General features: G+C 53.7%; 4 protein-coding genes across 4 annotated transcripts; 2 read left to right on the top strand and 2 right to left on the bottom strand.

The window, feature by feature from the left end:
• Nucleotides 1–118: 118 nt before the first annotated feature.
• On the bottom strand, nt 119–8001 carry KIAA1191. Its single transcript, XM_082490011.1, has 7 exons — nt 7821–8001; nt 7549–7739; nt 6067–6193; nt 4266–4390; nt 2857–2963; nt 2400–2533; nt 119–1945 (listed from the first exon to the last, which is right to left on the bottom strand). The coding sequence occupies exons 1-7, from the start codon at nt 7846–7848 to the stop codon at nt 1737–1739; spliced, it is 921 nt and encodes a 306-aa protein (XP_082346137.1). The 5' UTR covers nt 7849–8001; the 3' UTR covers nt 119–1736.
• An 803-nt stretch (nt 8002–8804) lies between these two features.
• Nucleotides 8805–10693, top strand: ARL10 (ARF like GTPase 10; the record flags this gene model as incomplete). The annotated part of the gene is made up of 4 exons (XM_082489944.1): nt 8805–8996; nt 9551–9713; nt 9911–10086; nt 10517–10693. The coding sequence occupies 4 exons, from the start codon at nt 8805–8807 to the stop codon at nt 10691–10693; spliced, it is 708 nt and encodes a 235-aa protein (XP_082346070.1).
• A 1234-nt stretch (nt 10694–11927) lies between these two features.
• NOP16 (NOP16 nucleolar protein) lies at nt 11928–14633 on the bottom strand. Its single transcript, XM_082489852.1, has 5 exons — nt 14498–14633; nt 14211–14325; nt 13445–13514; nt 12591–12697; nt 11928–12335 (listed from the first exon to the last, which is right to left on the bottom strand). Exons 1-5 carry the CDS (start codon nt 14602–14604, stop codon nt 12192–12194), a joined length of 543 nt encoding a protein of 180 aa, XP_082345978.1. The 5' UTR covers nt 14605–14633; the 3' UTR covers nt 11928–12191.
• Nucleotides 14634–14817: 184 nt separating this feature from the next.
• HIGD2A (HIG1 hypoxia inducible domain family member 2A) lies at nt 14818–15972 on the top strand. The gene is made up of 2 exons (XM_082489831.1): nt 14818–14986; nt 15267–15972. The coding sequence occupies exons 1-2, from the start codon at nt 14872–14874 to the stop codon at nt 15431–15433; spliced, it is 282 nt and encodes a 93-aa protein (XP_082345957.1). The 5' UTR covers nt 14818–14871; the 3' UTR covers nt 15434–15972.
• Nucleotides 15973–17310: the final 1338 nt, after the last annotated feature.

Below are 17310 nucleotides of genomic sequence, written 5' to 3'. Positions count from 1 at the left end.
TTACCCTACTGCAAGTGCTGCCAGAGCCTTATTAGGCAGAACCTTGTCCCCACTCTCACTGGACAGCCCCACATTTCTTCCACAGCTGCTTTGCCAGCACTAACACACACCAAGAACCTCCATTCACAAGGATTTTATTTTCTTGTAACAAACAACAACAAAAAAAAAATCATACACATTAGAGACATGAATACAGACAACAAATAAATTAATGTAAAATGACAGACTGATTGCCAAGGTGCAAATGAGCGGTGACAGTGAAAACTGCTTAGATGGGTGGGAGACTTTCAACACAACACATCATTGGCAGTGCTGTTGGAGCTTGAGAGGAAGCAGAGCCACAGAACGTGCTTCTTCAGAGGGGACAGCAGCTAGCCAAGTGAGCCAACCCTGCCTCACCCTCTGGGAGAAATGTTTGGTTTAAGAAGGCAGAAAACCCCAGAGCTAAATGGTTACCAGCTGTTAAGTAACCTCTGTATAGTGTCCTGTCAACAGAAAAGCTTCCAGTACCAGATGCAAGGCTGCTGCGGCCACCTCGCCACTACAGAAAGCCTGCTGCTGGCTGAGGGAGCTCTGCAACATAGTCGTGAGATTGAGAGGAGGCCTGTTTGCCACAGGACAGGTGAAGATTACAGAGCAACACTGCCTATAATGCTTAAGGGATCCGATGTGAAAGTTCCACTTTTCATGAAAGCAAGTGTTAGCTGTTCCCAGTAACTGGTTCTGACTAGGCCAAAAATTACATCCAGCTGTATCATAGCAGGGAGGAATGTTTAGCCTTAATCTGCCCTCAGTCCTCCCCCAGCCCTGCAAAATGCACTTAATGCTGATTAAACAAAAAACCCTATTTGAGAAGTGCCCCTGGTGTCCAATACCCTTCTACATGATTCATACAAGAAGCTAGAAAAAAAATAATCAAGCAGCACCTGGAGTGCCAGAACATCTGTGAGTCTGATGTCTAGAAGGCAGGACAGCAGTGTTTTGAAGAAAGAAGAGAGGAGGATTACTTGGTTCAAGCCCCACCAGCTCTGGGCATTTCCACCTTTTTGGAGGAACATAAAGAGTTGGAAGAGCAGCAATTCTTCCTTGTTACTGCCAAGCCCCACTAGATTCTGCTCCCTGCCTTTCTAATAAGAACATCTTAGAATGGTCACTGCTCCACTTTCCCTTTAAAAAAATTCCAAGAAGTACTAGGTGTTGAACTATAAGGTCACACTGGATAGTAAGGGAGTGCCACATTTAACACTGACCCACCACATTCCCAGAGCAACTTCCTTCTGGCAGTTAATGGTCCATTTTTTAGTCCTTGCTCATTTTCTGCTCATGTTCTGTATATGCAAGACAGAACCACAGTCTTCCTGAGGATACTTCAATACTAAGCAGGACAAGACAATCAGACTACAGGTAGACAGACCAGCCTGCTTGCACACCACATGCAGCCCTGTCCCACAAAACATGGTTCAAGATTTTCCTGTGGTGTAGTGTACTGGGAAGCACATCTAGTGCAGCCTAACAGGCTGAACTGGTGCAATACAGCAGACAGGATGGTTTACGTTGGTTTAGTACTAGTGCAGGAGTTTTTCCAAGACTGGCTTTAGGAGGACAGTCGCAACTGTTTCCTTTTCTCAGATGAAGAGCTGGAAGGGAGACTTTCCTATTTTACTGCAGCACAATGGGACAGGGAAGCAGAGCCTAAGACACCCCATAGCCCGCTAAAGATACCAGAAGCATTATTCCTAGAACCCAGTGGGAGTGAGCACGTTCAGATCCCGAGGTTTGATATTATGGGAACGTGGAGATTGTTTCCTCCCTTCTGTGATTGGAATGTCCATTTTGGGTGGCTTGAAGGTGACTGGATCCTCTGACATCCTAGTAGCCTGAGCACGCATGAGCTCCATTGGGGATGGTTTCTGGGCACCCTTATAGGATTGGATGGTAAATCCTCCTGATGAAAAAAAATCACAGCAAGTAAGAGCTAGGAAAACTAACCAAGTCCTTTTTCCGCTGCTGCCAGGAGTGAGCAGTATCACTGATGCCCAACACTGCAGACAGCCCATGCAAGATCCAGAAGCTTCATGTCATCTAAAGCCTATTCCACACCAGTGGCTGGCACTTCCAGTTCTGGTTCGACCACAGAGCAGAGAAAGAGTAAAGACCTGTCACCCTCACACCCTGCCCTTCCACTGCAGCTCAGTGCAAGTTATTTCTCCTTTCAGATCCTAGGTTTTACTTAAGTGCTTTATATTTAGGCATAGAAACGATATGAATAGCACACATTCATAGGGTGGTTCTAGAAAGTAACAAGGCAAGCAGGATAAGGCTCCAGAAATAGCTAGCAAGTTTGTTGTGTGACAGTTCTTCCCCAGGTCTTGCAGGACAGGAGATTTTAGAGGACATACCTGGATCATTGGATTTCTGGACAGCTTTGGGTCCAAAAAAGCTCCACCTCTCAGATGGCAATTTGTCCCCACCAGTTTCCATGGCAAAGTCTGGGCCAGTGATAGAAGTAGAGGATCCCTGACTAAACCAAGTCCTAGGGGAAAAAAATAAATAAATCATTGAGATGTAGAAAACATGAGAATAAATACTTCAAGTGACCTCACTGTGCCGGGAACTTTACACGTAGTTATCAGGGGCAATTTAAATTATCTTAATAGGTTTGTTACAACCCAGGATGAAGGTATGTATGCTCAGGTTCCACAAGCTTTCAACATTTGGATCTATCCAACACAAATCCACAGCAGGTGCTGAATTTCACCCCTTAGACAGTCCCTCACTGGAGAGGAAGGTTATCTGTAGCAGCTCCCACCTCATCAGGAAACCAAAGGCAGCAGTGGTCTGCCAGGAACAGAGTACCTGTTTTTATGCTTGGGAGAGGAGTGAGGAGTGCTGCTTGGAGTGGACTGGGTAGAAGAAGTCTGTTTGTCATCTTTTGTCATCTCTCCACTTTGCATTTTTAGTTTCTGTTAGGAGAGGCAAGAGAAACACAGAAGCAACAGAGCTTAAATACAAGACATAAGGAACAAACAGCAAGTTTTATTGCCAAAACTGGACAATTGCCTATATCACAGGTGATAAGTGTCACTTCACTTAAAGCTAAACCCAGTATTACAATACTTGCATGCACCCCTCAAGCTTCTTTCCAGATCATGTATAAGCATTTTGGAAGTGCACTATGTTCAAGACACATCCGCCAGGCTAAAGGAAGTAAAGTAACACCTACAGCTCACTTCACAATTCAGAGTCACTACCCAACAGTAACACACTGCCTCAATACCAGCATTCATAGGGTGGTTGCAGATGTGTAGGCTAGCTCTGCTACATCAGTTCAGCTACCTGGTAACAAGTCTAAATGCCACAGCAACCATTTGCCTGCAGCACTTTTCAGAGCAACAAAGCTTTCAATCACACAAGTTCGCCAATGAAGGTGAGACCAGATCTTGTACTCCTAGACCTTGTACTAGACCCCGAGAAGTAATCACATACAACAGGATGAGAACACTGCTCTAGAACACTAAGATGAACTGCATTTAAAGAGTACACCTGGTCATAAAATAAATAGGAACCAGGTGCATGTGAACCAGGTTATTACAAGTCAGACAGTACAAACTGAACTTTGAAGAAGTCACTTGAAGGGCAGTTATAGTTCAAACACCAACTACACAGGCACCTTCTCCAAATGTTTCCTGTGGCTATCCAAGCCACACTAATGCAATTCACCAACACTGTTATTGAAACTTTGACCTTGTGGGAGTATACTTGGAGAGTTCACTATTAAACTCCAGCTGCAAGATTACTGTGGGCAACTGAGCTGATCGCAAACATGTTGATTCAAGACCTTTGTCTTTATTTCCAGTAAGAGGCAAGCCCAATTTCATCTGCTAACTTCCACATCCAAAATGCATGGTTTACAAGTTCTCTTGGGATAAACAGTTACAACAGTTAACTGCAGTGCACCATTCAAATGTACAGCAAGAAATTAGATTCCAGGTTGAGATACTCCCCAATTGGAAAGATAACTGCGATAGTCTGACATGACTGTGGAATGTAACAGATTTCAGACAAAAGTTTGTTTCAATATTATAAAGGTTAATGTTAACTTTAAAATATAAGAGGGTAAGCTTTTTTACACAATGAGCTAAAAGCCTTCAGAGGAAGCAGTTTAAGGAGAGTCCTAGCAACATGCTCCAAAAGTTATGTCACCAGATAGGTGTTAAGCTAGTACACAATCTGGACAGAGAAAGCCAAAGCAAAACAAGACTTACATGGACTGCCTCAGCCACTCGGTGATACTTGGTCTCCTCAGTAGTGAGGCCTTTGTGGGGAGTGTAGCCAGCATCTCTCAGCCCTGCCTGCTGCTCAAAGCGCTGAATGCTCTCCCGAGTCTGCTCTGGAATGAACAAGAGCACATATTCACACAGAAATGCCACCACAAGCAGTTCTAGCAAAGACAACTTAAGCAACCAAATGCAAGACCCGTTTTTCATCATTCATACCTAGATATTGTGATGAGTTGACAGAGGCAGCAAGATCTAATGAGACATTTTGACTTGAAAAATATCCTGAGTCATAGGGCTAAGTCAGATGAGCAGTGATTTGTCCCAAATCACCAGATGTATTACAAATGCAACACCTGTAATTAAACACATCTCGTCCCAGCAGCTGCATCACTCCTAATTACAACTTCCTAAACCTAGGAGACCCCAATGAGCTGCATATTTTAAGTGGCCCTTTAAATTCAAGGGAGTTTTTTTGGCCAACAAAAAAATTAAGTCTTCTGAAAGACTGCCCACACTAACTAATCTGACAATCACAGCCTTGCAGAACAGGTGGTAAAGACTCCCAGTGATTCTAGATTAGGTAAAATCAGCTATTTCAGCCAAATACAGAGCCAGCATCTAATATGGTAATATCAACTTCAGTTCTGAGAAATATAAGAACTTCCCCCTCATCTACCAGCATAAGATGTACACTCCCTAGTGGAGCCAAGAAAAAATTCAAAAGTAATTACAGCACAAAAACATTACTGGAAAAGCTCAATGTCTTCTCTAAAACAGGTAACACTTTCTATATTAAAGTTATTTGCAAGGATACTGCACTGTATATACGAGACATCTAGAGGACCTTTGTCTGTTTGTTTCGAACTTGTGACTGAATGTTCTTCCTTGGAGGTGCAGGTTGATGGTCTGACTTCTTACTGCAGAAGAACATTTTTAGGCCATCATGGTTTTAACTAGATCAGCATTTTGTCATTAGACTAGAACAGGAGCTGCTTTCCAGAAGAAAGTCCATATTCCTGGATATTATTTTCTGTGTTATTTTTGAGCCAAGACTGAAATAAGTATAAATGTATAGATATTCCAAAATGCTGGTCTGAAAATCTAGAAGTCTTTGGAAGCACTGCTTGGAGGAAAAGACAAAGCTCAGATCCCAGCTGCTAAAAGAAGAGGCAGCAGAAGAGGGATAGATAACACACGAACCCCTTTTGTTGCAAATGGGTATGTCTTCTCTGCAATCACAACTGACCCAATGTGATATTAAAGCATCATGACTTATGCAGTTTTGTTTGTTTGTTTTTTTCTTAGTGTTACTGTTAGCAAGACAGCTGCTGCTGCTATTAACTAGCATAAATTCCAGCAAGTGCTTCATTAGCACATTATGTCAGCACTCCACACCACTTTGGTCAATTTTAGAGCTTTACCTGTCATTCAGACATAGCAAGTTAATAAGCAAACAGAGTTGCAGCAGCAGTCGCCTCTGCACTCCAGCAACAAGGTGGCGTGGACTGCACTGTCCTATCAGCAGGTAACATACCCTACACTCCTCCCTCATCACCCTTCTCCAGTACCTGGAAACACAGTGGCAGCAAGTATGGCCTATTCCCTAGTTCCTTGCTTCCTTCTAGAAGTATCCTCCAAAAAACACTCATACAGTTCAAGAGCAGAGTCGGTCTGAACCCACAAGCTGTCCATTAACTCTGGTAGTTACCTTGAGGCATTACCAAGCCAAAGCACACTAATGTGCCCACACCCCATTAGCCACCACATCAGAGGTGAGAGTTCTTACTTGTAATGAGAGAATTCATGATGATATGAGTGGCCTTGGCCTTCACCACAGGTACCTTGTTCATACTTTCAGTGGACGATGAAGGAGTTAGGACAGGTGCATTCATGTTAGCATCCCCTTCCTCAATCTGTGGCGAAGAAACAGGGCACAGTTGAAGATGAGAAAGCATCTCAGCACCTTGCCAGAACACATCTCTAACTACTCAAACAAGACACAAGGCCAAGCTGCTCTAGCAGCTAGCCTTCACCCCATGGAAGGAACCTGTACACTGTTCTCACTACAGCCCAGGAATGTTTTAGACCTTGAACCTTATAATTCTTAGCAATGAACAAACAACTTGCATCAAACATTTGAAAACCTACCAGTCTCAGAGCCAACAAGTTGTTAGTTTAAGTACAAAAAGGTGAACAGAAAAGAAATCAGAGCATATCTACTTCCATTCTCATAACTGCAAATTGGACTTCAAGGTCAACTGGGCAAAAGCACCCTTCCACAGAGCTCAGAAACACAAGCTATTTACAGAATGGCAGTCACACAGATTAGAGGATGGTGTTTAGATCTTGTTTTCCCCCCTTGTTTTTTATAGCAGTTTCTTGCTCAGTGGTCACAGCTCCACTACTGATCACGAGACCCTAGCAGCAAAGAACCAGAATTTGAATGCTAGAAAACTAGAAATCCTGTGAAGCAGACTTCTTCCTCCTAACACAGGAATTACTGTTCCCTGACTGGACAGTTTCCTTTTTGTACCAAACCACAACTTTAGGTTTTCTTCCATGAGAAAGATTTTAAAACAAAATGAGGTGGAAAGTAGACATTAAGCTCAAAGGGACGCAGAGTTATTTACTTCCATTCAACAACATTTAACAACACTTCAGATTTAGAAAACAACCTAAAAATTTAAAAGAGCTGGTCCTACAGTCAAAGCATCCCCATAGTCACTTCATAAAACAGTTTGGGTTGGAAGGGACCTTCAAAGATCATCTATTCCAGCCCTGCTGCTGCAGACAGGGATATCTTTCACTAGATCAAGTTGCTCAAACACTTGTCCCACCTGATTTTGAACACTTCAAGGGATGGAGTATCCACAGCTTCTCTGGGCAACCTGTTCCACTGTCTCACCGCTGTCATCATAAAGACTTTACATCCAACCTAAATCTGCCCTTTTACTGTTTTCATTACACTCGGTTACAGCTTTTTTGTTACCCATAAACGCCTCCCATAAGCAAGGAGACTCCCAGAACACATCTATCTCAACTATACTTCAATGATCCTGGGCTGGGCACCAAAGCCAGTCTCTTGTCCCCAGTGCCTTCCGCGGGCTCCCAGGGCCCGGCGGATCCCTGCCACGGAGGATGGGGGGGAGAGGTTGGGGGAGAGCAGGTCCACTGCGGTGTCTGGGCCAGGCCCGAGGGCTGCCAGGGCCGGCCTGCAGCGGCACGCAAGCCTCGGCCAGGGCCACCGCGGCAACGGGCCGGCCCGTACCTTCGAGAGCTCCTGGTACTTGCGCTCGGGGATGACCGGCTGTTTCCACAGGACGTTGGCGCACAGGTCGGCGGGCGGCGGCGTCATGGGCGCCGTGTCCTCCAGGGCGTCGTCGTAGCTGAAAGCCCGCCGCGGCACGCCGACGGGCAGCGACATCTTGCCCGGACGGGCCCCGTCGCCCTGCTCCAGCGCTGCGAACAGAGAGGGCAGCGCTCAGCGCCGCCGCGGCCTACCGGGGCCGGCGGGGAGCGCGAGGTGGGGGTAGGCCTTACCGGGAGCGTCCGGTTGCCGTGAGCTCATGGCGGCGAGGATGAAGCTAGTGGGGCTCGGCTAGGAGTAGCTCAGCGAGGAGTGGTGGGCCGGGGGGCGGCGGGCCGGGCGGCGCCATGGCGGATCCCGCGGAGAACTCTCCGCCGCCGCCGCTAGCGAAGGGGAGGCACACCCCCTCCCCGGCAGCGCTCTTAAAGGCGCGCAGATCTCGCGAGAGCCGGCCGCGTCCTGCGGGGCACGCTGGGAGGCGTAGTTCGGATCGAGAGGGGGCGTGGCCGAATGGAAGGAGGCGTGGCCGAGCGATTCCCCGGGGGAGGGGGTTATGGTGGGTCCGGGCGCCGCGGGGGCGGTGGGGTTTGGGGCACAGCCTGTCCCTGCCCGCCCTGGCAGGCACACCCGCCTCCTGCTCCTGGCCGACCACGCACCGGCTCCGCCAGCAAAACCGGCCGGCCCCCCCGCCCCGGGAGGGGTGCCCAGACCGCCCACCGCCCCGCAGCCGCTTCCCGGTGTGAGCCTTGCCCGGGGCAGGAATGCGTTGCGCCACCAGGGAGGATTGCCGAGATAAACGAGTCCCGTGGGTAGCGGGCGCAGCCCCCGGGCCCGTGGGTGCCGGGCCGCCGGGCGGGCATGGAGCTCGAGGGCGGCTCAGACGTCAGCGCACCGGCTGGGCAGGCGCTGCTGCCCCCCCGCCGTCGCTGCTTCTCCCCACCATCCATCCATCCATCCATCCATCCATCCATCCATCCATCCATCCCTCCCTCCCTCCCTCCCTCCCTCCCTCCCTCCCATCCCTCTATCCCTCCATCCATCTTTCCCTCTCCCCCGGCGGTCGGAGCGGCCCCTTTAAGCGCGGCGGTGACGTCAGGGGCGGGCACAGCTGGCCGCTGGCGAGCAGCCCGCGGGCACAGCTGGCGGGCGGCCACGGCTGTGCCGCGGCCGCGCGCTGCCGGTGCCGCTGCCGGTGCCGCTGCTGGTGCCGGTGCCGCATGGCTCCGCCCGGCACCCTGCGGGAGCTAACGCTGGCCCTGGGGGCCGCCGTGGCTGCCCTCGGCTCCCTCCTCTTCATCGCCGTGAAGATCTACTTCCGCGGCACCGGCACCGGCATCGGCACCGGCTGGAGCGGCTGGTGGGAACGGGAGCTGCAGGAGCTGCGGGACCGAGCCCCTCCCGGCGACGCGGTAAGGGGGGAACGGGGAACGGGGAACGGACCCTCGCCGGGACCCCCGGCCCATCGCGGGGCGGGAAGGACACAGGGTCGGGCTCTCCCCGGGATCCCCTATACCGGGATCCCCGATACCGGGAGCCCATTACCGGGATCTCGGGGCGGAGATGGGGCAGGGGGGACGGGATCCCTCCGGCTTTCTCACACCACCGAAACCGTCCAGCTGGGGACGGGGCAGGGGGTCGGGATGGCCCCTGTGATCTCTTTGGGGAAGGCTCTGGATCGCCAGTGGGATCCCTCTGAGCACGTGGGGCTGGGGAAGGGGGCACGATGTCAGGCTCCCCCTGGGATATCACACCAGGATCCCCCTGGAACTGGTCAGACTGGATTCCCCAGGCGACAGCCGCTGGGGACTTTCCTGCAGCCCATCCTGCTGGGGAAGGGGTTCCTGGTCTGAACCACCCCGGAGCCCAACTGGGCTGGAGATGGGGGCGCAGGGGCTGGGGGGGCTGCCTGAGGACAGGGTTGGGGGTGCCAGGACCAGCCCCACACCTTCCTGCATCCCCACAGCTGGACTGGCGGCAGGTACTGGTGCTGGGGCTGGATGGGGCCGGGAAGAGCAGCTTCCTGCACTACATCTGCAGCCAGACGGCCAGGGACCGCATCGCACCCACTCATGGCTTCAACTCTGCCCAGCTCTTTGTTGGGGGGCTGGAGATAGACCTGCTGGAGGGTAAGGCTGGCCTGGCCCCACTGTGTTCCCCAGGGCTGAGCCTACAGATTCCGGAGGGTCCCCCCCCGCCTGCCAGCACTGGGCTGGGGACACCGAGCATCCCGGGTGACGGGAGGTCTGGTTCCCCAGGGTGCAACGGGGAGATGGCAGCCCCGCTCACCCCCACACCACTGCCTGATCCTGCCCCTCTCCCGCAGTGGGCGGCAGCCAGAACCTGCGAGCGTACTGGCCCCACTACCTGAGCCAGGCCCACGTACTGGTGTTTGTGGTGGACTCGGTGGATAGGTCACGCCTACTGACAGCGCGCCAGGAGCTGCATGCACTGCTGGCTGCTGAGCCTCGGCTGCCCCTGGTCGTGCTGGCCAACAAGCAGGTGGGTGTCTGTCCGTCCGTCCCTCCAGCTGCCCCCAGAGCTGTTCCCAATGAAACCGTCCCTCCCCAGGGCCCCAAGGGGAAATCTTGATACCCAAAATCCACCAGTTCTTACAAAATCTGATTTCTCAGGGCCTGTCTCCTCCAGTCTGCCATTACCAGTACCCCAGCTAACGAGTTTTAGGAGAGCACCCGGGCAGCAGCATGCAAAATTGCTGAGGGGAAATACATTTCCAAGGCAGGCAGCCAAGCACGTGCCTGGTGCTGCTTCCCATTAGCTTGCACCAAAGCGATTCCAGTGCAAGAGCGAGGCAGCCCTGCCTGCGCACGATCCCTGCCAGGTCCTCACAGGCAGGACGGGGCTCCTGCCAGCCGGCAGCGCAGCTCCCAGCACCGCTCCCTTCCTAAGCGACCACCTCTCTCCCTCGCAGGACAAGAGCGATGCCCTGAGCACGGCAGAGCTGCGGGAAGAGCTGGCCCTGCACACGCTCAGCGGGCAGCGGGAGCTCTTCCTTCTGCCCACCAGCGCAACCTGGGCCAGCCTGAGCACCGCCACCAGTGTCCTCCATGTGAAGAGCCTGCTGGTCACCCTGCTCTCCCAGCCTTGAGCCCGTGCAGGGGGCAGACGGGCCCTCACCCCCTGCACAGCTCCTCTTTGGGGTCTGCAGCGCGAAGATGGAGGCAGCTGGGTGGGTGCTGCTGGAGCTTAGACTTGGTGGTAGCAGGCTGCCAGTTGTGGGGTGTTTGCTGCACCCCACAAGGTTTAGGGTTGAGCTGTGGCATGACTGCCCTCAGGAAACATGAGCAGCAGGCTCTGCTCTCTGCCATGGGGAGAGGGCAGCTGCCTCCCTTAGTTCAAGGATGAAATCTCCCTTGGGATGGAGGCACAAGCACAGCTCTTACCTCCTGGTGAGTGGGAACATGCAGCACAGGGCAGTGCCTCACATCTTCACAGCAGCCCTGCAGGATATTAAATTAATGGGGCTGGACAAGTGAGGTACCCGTCTCACCCACTGGCACAGACCGGTTATCCCAGGAGATGGGCTCTCCCTCTCAAAAAACATGAGGAGTTACTGCTGGCGCAGCTCTGCACCACAGCCCTGCCAATACAGTGCACATCAGTGGGAATAAGCAGCTCAGGCTGTCACTCACCAGGGCTGAGCACAGCTCTCAATTCCCCCAAGTCTATTAAAAACCCTGTTCAGGAGATGCAGGCAGATATCGGGCAGCCTTGCACTGCCCCTTCACACTGAACAGGGGTAAAGATGGGCTGTTTGGCAGGAGCTGCGCTCAGCAGGCATTTGGCCCCCAGACAGAGGTCTCCCTCCATCTCAGCTGCCCCAGGGAGAAGGGGAAGGAGCCAGGCTGAGGGACCTCAGGAAGCCCTGCCTGCAGGCACGAGGCTGCTGGGTCAGGCCACGGTGTGCTGGGTCCTGGAAAACCCATCAGGGAAGCTGGGGAGCACATCGGGGAAAGGGAGCACACACCAGCTGGTCTCTGCTGCAAAACCTTTTGTAGTCATTCCTTCCTTTTGTCAATAAAAGAGGCTGATCAATCTGCGCTGCCCTCCAGCTCTTTGGCAGGGAAGGGACCCCCAGTCAGGTCTCCCAAGCTGCAGGCAGGAAGGTTGCTCATGGGGGAAGGAAGCAGCACATGGCCCTGCTCCAACCTCTGCTGCCTACAGGGAAATCGGCAAAGGCGCAGGTACTGCCCGCACCCCGCGGGCCCCCTGCCCCATTGCTGCAGAGGGTGACATGCCCATGTCCTGTGGGTCAGCACCAGGAGCTCCCCAAAGTGGGACTGCACCAAGCGAGAGCCTATGAGCAAGACATTCACACCAGCTTGAAAGACTAATTTATTTTACCAAGGCAAAAGAAGTGCTGGCTGCATAGCACATTCAGTCTCAACGCCACAAGCCACAGCCAAGAGTCTTTCATGCCTCGTTATTACTGTCTCTGTCTGATGAAGGTCCTTCCTCCATCACCAGAGGTTGTGTAGCTCAGCTTGCTAGCGCTGAGCCTGTGACTGTCACCTGTCAGTCCCTGCTCAGTTCAGAAAATGGTCACAGCAAGCCTGCACTTGCAGAAACCTGAGAAAAAGCGGCAGTCACTGCACGTCCATTTTTTCCTGCTTGAGTGATGCAATGAAATCCTTGTACTCCTCAGGATAGAAATTCTTGTACACGTTGATCTTTCTCTTAATCTGCTTGGGAGTATCCTGGTAGTAGTTCTTCTCATCTCGAGCCATTTCCTGTGACAAAGGAGAGGGTAAGTCAGAGGAGCAGCCTCTGGAGCAAACACCAAACCAGCCCAGCCACACTCCGAAGGCCCACCCAGGATGGCTGTGATCGGTGCCTGAGTCAGACAAGGATCTGACCAAGGTTCAAAGCGCTACTTCCTCTTAACAATCAGCTGACTGAAAAACAGGATCCAGGACAGAGAGATTAGCAATTCCCATCCCACAGAAGAGACAGGAGTGAATCGCTCTGGGACAGCCAGTACTTACCTTGTAGTTCTCCCCATGGTTCTGTATCATGTACTGGACGTAGTCAATGAGGTCTCGTGAGAGCGTGTTTGACTTCTTCTCGGGGAGACTGGCCTCATATTCCATCTCTAGGCAGAGAACAGAGACACCATGAAGCAGGGGAAGGAAGCACGCAGCACCTCAGAGGTCCCCAGCCTCTTCCCAAGATGGAGCCCTGCCAGTACTGCAGAAAGGAGGTGACCCCTGCAGGACAGCTCCACTGCTCACGCACACAGGGCTGCTTCCCAGCACCATCATGCAGGAAAACAAGTAAGACAACAGCCCTCCGTGTAGGCTGCAGGGATCCAGGACACTGCGAGGAGTGGAGCCTTTCTACCCAGGCTGCAGAGTGTGACTGTTCAGAGCTGCCCAGTTCACCACTAAAACCTGCAGGGTACTGCAACCACAGTTTCTTGTCACCCTGGTGCCTGGTTTCAGAGTGACAAGAGCCCTCTTGGGGCTGCAGGTAGAAATACTGCAAAAAAAAAAAAAAAGCAGCAGAGGGAAAAGGAGATTCATGAGACAGAAGATACATGAGAATGGCAGAGCTGCTGTCCTGGCTCCCGGCTCAGCTCCAGCCTGGCTGGGAATCCCCAGCTGACTGCTGCCAGGGGGGTACTCCTCTACAAGTCCACCAGCCTGGACAAGAAGTAATGCCCTTTCCTGCCCCTAGCACAGCACAGCAGCTAAGGACAGTCTGTCAGCACAGAAATGAGAGACAAAATAACCCACAGGGCATTGGGAGAACCCCAAATGCAGTGGCAGCAGTGCAGTTCAGCAGGAAACCTGCCAAGGCTGGTGAAGCGCTCCCCAAGGAGGGCAGAAGTGGCACTGACCATTCACCACGTAGGGCTTCCGCACTATTTTCTTTCCTTGCTCCCGTCCATTGCTTTCCACCTCCATCTCCTGTGTTAAATGAGAGAGAAGGCAACTCAAGAAAAGCCCATTCAGAAGAGAGCCATGTCCCCATACATTGCTCCCAAAACTTCAAACTGCTTATACAATGGCTGCAAGGACCAGAAAATCTCAGTTGGCTTAAGCAAAGCCTTATTTGCGCCATTAAGCTACCCGTAGGCAAGTCTGTCACCCGAGCAATACTGTGTGAATGCAGACAAGTGGTGAACAAAGTCACACCTGTTTTTTTCCATGAGTGTGATGTTTTGTGGGGCCACCTTTTGTCTGGAAGCATTACCCACCTACACAGGCAGGCTGGGCTGGTGCTGCTGTACACCAACAGATTTTCTTTGTTATCAGGAACAACTCGGCTGCAGTGTTCCCATCCCCACCTCTCTCTGGTAAGTCCCAGGAGATTGACTGATGTTATTTATCCTTGTTCTAAAGTCCATTATTTCTCTATGACACTGCAGTCGTTCCCATGCTTGAATCTTGACGAGAAAAGCATATTAATAAAGATAAGAAACCCATCTGCCTACAGAGACTGATCCAGAGCCACCTGACCCACTCTCCATGGCAGGCTGCTCTCCACGCTGCTTTTCCCCAGCCCGTCCTGGGGGAGGCCTGACCTTCCACCCCTCCTAAAGGAGCAGCCCCGGCCGAGCCCCTCTGCCCTGTCCTTACCCGGCGGGCCACGGCCACACTTACCAGCAGCTTCTTCTTGGGGATGGGGACGGCTTTGTTGGGATCTTCGGCCAGGCCCATCTCGGCCAGGTTCTGCGCCACCGACTTGGTCGAGTCCCAGGCATGGCGGATATGCGAGCTGCGGGGGGACAGGCACCGGCGTCACGGCCTGCCCTCACCCTCCCCACCCGCCTCCCCACAGAGGAGCGACCTCCAACCGCCCACCCAGACATGTAGCAGCCCACCCCCAGACAGTACGGCGGGCCCAGGGCCCCGCGCCCCCCGTGTGCCCCCACCCACCGCCGCCTCACCAGGCGATGCGCGGGGCGGCGCGGCGGCGGGCGCTGCGGTAGAGCCGCTTGCGGTTGAGGTTGTAGGAGTATTTCTGCCGCCGGCTCTTCCCCTTCGCCTTCGGCATGGCGGTACCACGCTGCTGCTGCTGCCGCCGGGCGCCGGGCAGGGCCGCGCGGGGCGGGGCCGCGCCGCGGGGCACCACGGGAAGTGTAGTCCCGCGCCTGCTGTGCCGTGGTATGTGTCTGCCCGCTGTTGACTACAACCCCCAGCATGCCCCGCGGCGGCCCGCCGGGAGCCGCCCTCGCCTACCATTGACCGCGCGGTTCTTCCTGGCTACGGCAGCCGGGGAGGGTCGCTTCGCGGGTGGTCACCTTCCCTACCGGCCGCAGCCATGGCGGCTGGGCCTCCCCCGCCGCTGGACCCCAGCCCGCTGCCGGTGTTCACCGAGGAGGGCTTCGGGGACAAGTTCATGCGCAAGACCCGCGAGAACCCCCTGGTGCCCCTTGGTAAGGGGGGAGAGCGGTGAACGATGGGGGGGGCTGCGGTGAGGAGGAAGGACTGGGGCGATGGGGGCTGGTGACGGGGGAGGGCAGTGAGCAGCGGGTCGGCCCCTCTTGAGCCCAAACCCACGGGGCTGCCCTCGGGGCAGGCATGTCCCTGGTTTGAGGGTGTTGTCTAACGAGCCAGCAACACTCAGGTGTGGGGGTGGGGCAAGATGGAGGCTTTAGCTGAGCCTCGCAGTCCCAGCCCTGCTCTGCTGAGCTGTTCCTCCGTCCTTCTCCGCAGGCTGCCTCTGCACGGTCGGCGTCCTGACCTACGGACTGATCAGCTTCAAGAGAGGCAACACCCGCCAGTCTCAGCTGATGATGCGGGCACGGATCCTGGCCCAGGGCTTCACCTTCGTGGCCCTCCTGGGGGGCATGGTGGTCACAGCCATGAAATCTAGAAAGTGAAATCGGGCAAGAGAGAAGCTGCGGCCGCAGGTGTGTGCCCGCCAGCCTGTGCCGCAACTGGCAGGGTTAATTCTGGCGGCAGATGGAGTTTTCTGAGAGACAGTTGTGATGTCTTGCTGTAGCCAGTGTCAGAGAGGCAATGTGTTCCAGAGCACTGGAAATGCAGCTAATACACCTCTGTGATTAACCTGAAATTTGGCCCGTGGCATTTTTTGGTTCTCTGAGAACTTGTCCTCCTGCAGCACTGGAGGCTGCACCTCACTAAGGCTCTTCACCCCCATCAGACCTTTTGTCCCTGCTTGGTGCTGTCACAGTTTGTTAAAATTGTGTCCTACAGGTCGTGGTCTGCACTGAGGTGTGGCTTTAGTCAGGCAGTGCACCAGCGTTTGAGAAATGAGCTGTCTGCATAGGAAGGAACAGCTCTGTTTATGGCTTGATCCTCGCAGGACAGAGTTCATAAGCAGAGGGTGAGTTGTTTGGGGAGAATATGTAATCTGTTTGGTTGCAACCGGTGAGTAATAAAGTGAATTGCAGCAAGATTCTGACTGATACTGGATTGCAGAGCATTGAGAAGCCAGAAGAGTAAACAGTGTAGGAAAGAAAGGGAGCAGACATGGCTGCCTTGAAACTGTGGTGATGCAAGCAGGACACAAGAGATGTCACTCCCTGTGAAAACAAGTCAGGAACTGGCATTTCCAAAACAGGCTCTGGCTACGTTCTCTGGGACGCACTGCTGCTTCGGCTGCTTTTGCTGGGGAGTCGGTTCCTGAGCAGCTCGCTGCTTTGCATGAGCTGGAACTGGCTGCTGAGAAAGTGCCCTCTTCCCAGAGGGAGCTGCACTGCCTGTGTCGTGACAAACATCGTCACGGGTGGCTTTAAGTCCTGCCGTTGGTGTTGGATCGTTTGGATCATACCAGGGTTGTTTGGTGAACAAGGAGGCTTTGCTGTCCTGTGTCAGGGCCGCAGAGCAGGGAGGAAATGGGGCCGTCGGATCTGTTTGCTGCATGGCTGCGACAGCTTGTACCTGCCTGCAGGCAGAGTGTATTTCTGTAGGGGAAAGGGACACAGACCCTGCTAACCATGCTGCAATGCCTCCTCACCTTGAGCTGCCTGGGATATTTCCAGGCTTTTCTCTCTGGGTGTCTGCATGTTGATGCCTGTGCCCTGGCCCTCCCTGGCCTGCAGTGGCTTTGCAGCCAGCTGCCTGGCAGCTTGCTGATCCCGCTCTGGAGGACAGAGTGAGGAGTAAACTCGCTCTGCCCATGAACAAGCGCTTGGTTTGTCCAGTCTGGGGAACCACGGTGCTGGTGGGCCTTGACAAGGAGAAGGGGAAGGCTCTCATGCACCAGAGCCAACTTCTGAAATGTGAGGGTGGGGACAAGCCATCGCCGGTGCTGAGCAGGGTGAGCAACACCTTTGCACAGGGGAGCACGAGGCTCTTGTGCTGTGGGGCTGCCTGCCTTCCCCGTTTGGCTGCCTGCTCAGTGCATCTTTCCCAGAAGCGGCCACTTTTGGCTGCCTTGCTGGCACTTCCAGACTAGTCAGCTCGGGGCAGGGCTGTGAGAGGCAGCTGGTGGGCAGATCAGCCAGCGCAGTCCCTTGGCAACCCAGGGACAGGCGCAGCGGGCTGGGGAGCAGCTCAGCCCATCTGCACAAGCAGGAGGTCGCAGCTCCTGGGAGCAGAGCAGAGCCCCCTGGTCCTGCTGCCACTGCTTCTGTCCCAGCCTAGCGCAAACCCTCTGCCACTTCCCCTCCATCCTATTTTTTCCTGTAGGATGTGGTTCTCCTCCAACTCTGTCCTTTCTGTAGGAGGCTTCATGACTTTGGGTTCTCCTAAGCATGCACATGTGTGTTGCTGAAGCAGAAAGACCACAGTG

The sequence above is a fragment of the Vanellus vanellus genome (genome assembly GCF_965231255.1).
Source record: "Vanellus vanellus genome assembly, chromosome: 13".
Lineage (NCBI taxonomy): Eukaryota > Metazoa > Chordata > Aves > Charadriiformes > Charadriidae > Vanellus > Vanellus vanellus.
Note: the sequence above shows the minus strand (reverse complement) of the source record. Positions and strands in the feature narration are given on the sequence as shown.

What these genes read in the sequence shown, in the direction of transcription:
- KIAA1191 (XM_082490011.1), bottom strand. Translation starts at nt 7,848, where the DNA reads ATGAGCTCACGGCAACCGGACGCTCCCG. An exon ending in AGTACCAGGAGCTCTCGAAG is followed by an intron (nt 6,194 to 7,548) that starts GTACGGGCCGGC and finishes TCTTCGCCACAG; the next exon opens with ATTGAGGAAGGGGATGCTAA. An exon ending in TCTCCCAAGCATAAAAACAG is followed by an intron (nt 2,534 to 2,856) that starts GTACTCTGTTCC and finishes TTTTTCCCCTAG; the next exon opens with GACTTGGTTTAGTCAGGGAT.
- NOP16 (XM_082489852.1), bottom strand. Translation starts at nt 14,604, where the DNA reads ATGCCGAAGGCGAAGGGGAAGAGCCGGCGGCAGAAATACTCCTACAAC. An exon ending in GAAGCCCTACGTGGTGAATG is followed by an intron (nt 12,698 to 13,444) that starts GTCAGTGCCACT and finishes TTCTCTGCCTAG; the next exon opens with AGATGGAATATGAGGCCAGT. An exon ending in ACCATGGGGAGAACTACAAG is followed by an intron (nt 12,336 to 12,590) that starts GTAAGTACTGGC and finishes CCTTTGTCACAG; the next exon opens with GAAATGGCTCGAGATGAGAA.
- HIGD2A (XM_082489831.1), top strand. Translation starts at nt 14,872, where the DNA reads ATGGCGGCTGGGCCTCCCCCGCCGCTGGACCCCAGCCCGCTGCCGGTG. An exon ending in GAACCCCCTGGTGCCCCTTG is followed by an intron (nt 14,987 to 15,266) that starts GTAAGGGGGGAG and finishes CCTTCTCCGCAG; the next exon opens with GCTGCCTCTGCACGGTCGGC.